Source organism: Corvus kubaryi, unplaced genomic scaffold, assembly GCF_017639235.1.
Source record: "Corvus kubaryi isolate FWS band 111438036 unplaced genomic scaffold, C.kubaryi_AGA036_p1.0 37354, whole genome shotgun sequence".
NCBI lineage: Eukaryota > Metazoa > Chordata > Aves > Passeriformes > Corvidae > Corvus > Corvus kubaryi.
In genome coordinates this window covers 1,610,382-1,615,875 of record NW_024581116.1, presented here as the reverse complement: position 1 = coordinate 1,615,875, position 5,494 = coordinate 1,610,382, and the positions used below count along the sequence as shown (strand labels likewise).

Here is a 5,494-nt window from a genome sequence, read left to right as displayed (position 1 = left end):
GCCCCTTTTTCCCTGCTGACCACCCCCTGTGGCACCTCTCCTCATCCATCTCACTCTGTTACTTGCTCCTTACAGTGATGTAAACAAGGACAGATTTTCAGCCAGTTCCAGGACAACTTCACCCCAACTGCAGTCAAATCCTGCAGATTTAGATTGCCATAATGCAAATCTGGATAAGTGCACAGGAAAAGCAGATGTTCCCCACCATTTTAGTGCCCCAGGTATTATTTTCAGAGCTGTCCCATGGCTGAAGACTTCAAAAGAGAAGTCTTCCCTTATGAAGGAGTTCCATTCATAAGCACTCTCTCCCTCAAAAGGATGTGAGTCCCAGGCCAGATCAGCAAAACCCTTCAGGGATGGGGGCTTCACCACTGCCCTGGACAGCTCTGTCAGGGATGGACAGAGCTTTCTATGAAGGAATTCCTAATATCCAATGTAAACCTCCCCTGGTGCATTTTGAGGTGATTCCTCTTGTCCTGTCACTTGTTACTTGGGAGAAGATCCCAACTCCCACCTGGCTGTCCCCTCCTGTCAGGGAGTTGTGCAGAGCCACAAGGTCCCCCCTGAGCCTCCTCTTCTCCAGGCTGAGCCCCTTTCCCAGCTCCCTCGGCAGCTCCTCAGAAGAGATCCTTAGACAAGGAGCAGAACTTCCACTGTGTGTAAGCACTTCTTTTGTGATCCATATAAAACATGTCTCTGACCCAGAATAACCTGGAAAAGGAGAACAAAAGAGAGTAAATAAAGTGCAGAGGCGTCAAGGCAGACTGAGATGGAACTTGAATTTCAAAGGTTTGGGTTTTTTGGGTTGTTTTGTTTTGTTTTGTTTTGTTTTTCTTCTGGGATAATTTCTGATCCTAATTTGAAGGGGGTTGTGATTGTATAAGCACTTGTGATCTGATAGTGAGGACATCCTGGAAAAGATGGAGAAGGATATTGAATGTAAGATTACTGGGCAATCACTCCTCTTCCACCGGGTTTTTAACACACCTGAGGTTTTGAATTTGTGCTTCACTTCCCATGGAAATAAAAGGCAAACATTTCCAGTTCATCACTACAGAACAGAGCCATTTTTTGCAATTTAAAGAAAAAAATCATTGATAAAGCTGAGTTTCTGCTCTGGTCTGACAAATTACAACGACAGATCCTGTCTGAGAGCTGAGATGAATGTCTCAGCTAGGATCCCCTTGGATTCCGTGGGAACCCGAGCCAACCGAAGGGTTCCTATTACAGCCTTTGTTTCACCCCTGTCCCTGAAGAACCTGGAAATGGAGACACAAGCACCTCTCCTTCACGACGGGACGGCGCCTGCAAATTTGCAGTGGAAAGCAAACAAAGAAATCAGGGAGGCAGAGAACAATGCCCATGACTGAGGGGGAGGTTTGTACTGCTCGTATCAAAACCGCTGGGTCAGAACAACATCAATAAATATCTTGTATAGAAAGAGACTGAAGCAAGTGACTGAGGGAGAACCTGAGCTGTCAGCTGCCACTTGCATGTCAGTTGATATTGTTCAAACTCTGTACGGACAAATCCTGAGGAAAACTAATGGATTTCACTTGTACTGTGCTCTTTGTGCACCTGCAAAGCTGAAGGTGCTGCTGGTGACACCTGCAAACCCATAATCTGCACCTCAAGAATCATAGAATCGTGAAGGGTTTGGGATGGAAGGGACCTGAAAAATCATCTCAGTTCCAACCCCCTGCCATGGACAGGGACACCTTCCACTAGACCAGAGGTTTTTTTTCTTTGCAGAACTTTCACAGAACAAAATACGACTATTTGGTATGTTTGTGGATGGAATGATCATTGTCCTTTATTTCTTTCTCTTGGGAACAACTGGTGCATCACAGGAGGATCATGCATCCTCTGTTGCCCACAGAAGCTGTGGCTGCCCCTGAATCCCTGGAAGTGTCCAAGGCCAGGTTGGACAGGGCTTGGAGTACCCTGGGATAGTGGGAGGTGTCCCTGCCCATGTCAGGGTGTGGAACAGGATGATCTCTAGTGTCCCTTCCAACCCAAACTATTCTATGATTCCATGATGATCCTATGATATTCCAGCTGCCTTCTCTCCCACCAAACGATGGCCAATTTCCTCCAGGCAATCCATTACCAGCCACATTGATATTTCAAGTTAACAGCACTCTCTGGGTGGATCCATATTGATAAGGGGCCCTCCCAGCAGCCTTCCCAGTGGTCAGGCAGGGAGGCACAGCTATTTGTCCCCTTGCTTTTGTGCCCCCGAGCCATTGTTCAGGTTTAGCCGTGTGCAGCGGTCAGGCTGTACCCGCTGCCTTCCCCTGTCACCCCTGCCAAGGTTCCCTGGACATCCACAGCTATTCCCACTGCCCTATAAATGCCAGAGTGCTCCCTCCTCCCCTGCTCAAAGGTTCTGGCACTGTGGCCCTGTCTCCACGCTGCAGCTGAGACCTTCCACCATGAAGCTCTTCTCCTGCCTCATGGCTCTCCTACTTGCCCTCCTCCAGGCCGTTCCAGGTAAGGGGCAAGACCCACGCTGGGGTCTGCCTGTGTAGGAGGTAGAGCTCACTCATGTGGTAGTGCAGAACATTCCCCTCAGCTCCTTTCATTAGAGCAGTTCCCTATTTCTCAGACTAGAAGCAGAGGGAAAAAGTTAACCTACGGTGAGCAGGTGTCACACCAGAACCTCCCCACAGAAGCCTCTGCCAGGCGTTGGCTCCTTGTGACTCTTTGAAGCCTCTTTATGCCACTTTCTGGCCCTACTGGATGGTGGCACCATGGAAATCATCTGCCTCTTCTAACTCCAGGGTTAAAAATTGTCCCCTCTGTGTACAGTAAAAGAGAGCAGAGGTGTTTCCTGGTGTTGCTCAGGTTGAACTGCACCAGTGACTTCAGCTCCCTGGATATTCTGGTTCCCCTTCCTCAGCCCTTCTGCTGCATTGATGCATTTTCTGATTGTGTTTTTATCCTACCTATTCTTCATCCTTAATGAAAATCCTCACCTTGGAGAAAGGCTTCCAGAGAAAGAAGGAACTGGGCAAACTGCTTGTTCCTGTTAATTGACCCAGATCCTGCTTTTGGGGGCTTTTTTAAGTCATAATTTTATCTTCAGGGCATGTGATGACCATGCTGTCCCTTGCATGTCCCTGCAGCATTGCAGCCCCAGAACTTAGAAGCATCCAAGACTGGGCTGTCCTTTCCCATTATAGCATGAATGGCCAGGATATGTTCAGAAAATTCCATCAACCTCTATGTTTCACTCCAGTTGTACAAAAACATTCCTTGCAGTGCTCCGACGCCCCATGAGTTCCTCAGAACTTTAGGGTTTTGGGGGCATTTGTGTCAGATCCCTAACTGGGGTCTGTGGGGTTTCAGCAGGAGGAAGACCATGAGAATGGACTGATCCTGCAGCACAACTGGGAATCCCATTCTCCCTGTAGGTCTCGGCTTGCCCAGAGACACCTTGCGTTGTCTGGAATACCACGGCTACTGCTTCCATCTGAAGTCCTGCCCAGAGCCATTTGCTGCCTTTGGAACTTGCTATAGGCGCCGGAGGACCTGCTGTGTTGGTATGTGTGGGAACCCTGCCCAGGAGGGCAAAATGTGGGGGGAAATGGTGAAACTTGGAGAAACAAGCTTGTTCTCTTTCTCTCCAAATCATGGAATCCTGGAATGGTTTGGGTCAGAAGGGAATTTAAAGCTCTTCCAGTTCCAACCACCTGCCATGGGCAGGGACACCTTCCACTATCCCAGGTTGCTCCAAACCCCGTCCAACCTGGCCTTGGACACTTCCAGGGGTGGGGTCTGGGCCATCTCTTTCCATGTACAAAGATGGACCTGACATCAGTGTGGAACATTTGAGGCTGGCCAAAATAACCCAAAGCTCTATCTCCAGCTGGGGAAATAAAAGTTTTGGCCCACAGAAATCTCAGTAAATTTGCTTGTAATCATCTGTTGGGGGACTGCTGGCAGCACCCACCCTGCTGTGCGTAATAGGTGCCAGCTGCCCTCTTCCCTGTTAGTTTATCTAAATCTTCCCAGACTTGCTTGTTTTTGGTGGTCCTCAATAGTTAACATATATCATGAATGATTAATCACTTTAGAGACAACTGCACTAATCCTAAGGTTCCTCTGATCCAGCGTTCTGGATCTGTCTGTGACCAGAAGTGGATATTTCCTCACAGTTACTCTGTATGTGGAAAGTGACCACAACCATATCATTACGTTTCCTTACATATTCTCCTGTTTCATGAATTTGCAGCTCAGGGTTTTTAGATTTAGCCATCCTTGTGCTTAAAAGTCCTCACTGGATTTTTTCCCCACAGATTAGGAATTCCTTCCCTTTGTTTTAAAACCTCATCCCTCACAATTTTATTCAGTGCCACCTACTCGAAATGCAGTCATTCTGCATTTATCTTCTTCACACCTGTACAATATCCCTCCTTCCATTAATTCCTTCCCAAGCTGCTGGGTCACAAATTCCTTATTTTACAGAAGTGCTGTGATAAGCCCCAAAGTCCATCTTTGTATCTTCGCTTTTGGAGACACAGTAACCACAACTTCCCAACAGTTTTTGTGCACGAGCTGGTTTGGATGTCGGTGTCAGATTTTCTGGTTTGACTTAAACCCTCTGAATTGCAGACACCACATCCAACTTCCACATCTGCCAGGATGAGGGGGGTCATTGTGTGCCCCCAGAAATCAATTGTCTGCAAGAGCAAGAGGGACTCTGCCCTCGCAGAGGATGGAAGTGCTGCACAGAAGTGTGACAAAGACCTCGTGGGATTGCAGAAAACCAGAGAAATGCATGGTCAAGAAATCAAACAAGTTTTATTCCAAGTGTTTCAGAGGGGCCTGGTGTTCTCAACATGCAAAGTGTGTAATTAACCAGAGGTGACGTGTTTCTTTATATTAAAAAGTCAATAAATGCTAAATAAGCAGATACAACAGTCATTTATTTATGGAAAGAGGCAGAATGTGTCTCTATTACACCTACATGCAAAAACCACAAAAATTTGCTGTTGCATCCTTGGAAACCCCATCCCCTAATCCTCCTTACCAGCCTAATCTTATTTACCACGTTGACTTTATGCTTGGATGCTTTGCAGGATTGAGGACAATTAATCACAGACTCTTTAAGGTTGGAAAAGACCTCCAAAGTCATCGAGTCCAACCTGTGACCAATCCCCACCTTGTCACTCAGACCAGAGCACTGAGTGCCACACACAATCATTCCTTGAACATTTCAGGGAGCTGCTAAGGGAGCTGGGAAAGGGGCTCAGCCTGGAGAAAAGGAGGCTCAGAGGGGACCTTGTGGCTCTGCACAACTCCCTGACAGGAGGGGGCAGCCGGGGGGGTCAGGCTCTGCTCCCAGGGAACAGGGACAGGATGAGAGGGAATGGCCTCAAGCTGTGCCAGGGGAGGGTCAGGTTGGACATCAGAGGAATTTCTCCACAGAAGGGGTGGTTAAGCATTAAAACAGGGTGCCCAGGGCAGTGGTGGAGTTCCCATCTCTGAG

At 47.9% G+C, this 5,494-nt stretch overlaps 1 protein-coding gene across 1 annotated transcript; it reads left to right on the top strand.

Moving 5' to 3' along the window:
* The first annotated feature begins 2,435 nt into the window (after positions 1 to 2,435).
* Positions 2,436 to 4,849, top strand: LOC121667025 (gallinacin-11-like). The gene is made up of 3 exons (XM_042033116.1): positions 2,436 to 2,493; positions 3,417 to 3,545; positions 4,618 to 4,849. The coding sequence occupies exons 1-3, from the start codon at positions 2,436 to 2,438 to the stop codon at positions 4,743 to 4,745; spliced, it is 315 nt and encodes a 104-aa protein (XP_041889050.1). The 3' UTR covers positions 4,746 to 4,849.
* Positions 4,850 to 5,494: the final 645 nt, after the last annotated feature.

Excerpts from the sequence above, each read along its gene's own strand:
- LOC121667025 (XM_042033116.1), top strand. The coding sequence starts at position 2,436 with ATGAAGCTCTTCTCCTGCCTCATGGCTCTCCTACTTGCCCTCCTCCAG. Across the intron at positions 2,494-3,416 it reads CCTCCTCCAGGCCGTTCCAG|GTCTCGGCTTGCCCAGAGAC; the intron begins GTAAGGGGCAAG and ends TTCTCCCTGTAG. Across the intron at positions 3,546-4,617 it reads CCGGAGGACCTGCTGTGTTG|ACACCACATCCAACTTCCAC; the intron begins GTATGTGTGGGA and ends TCTGAATTGCAG.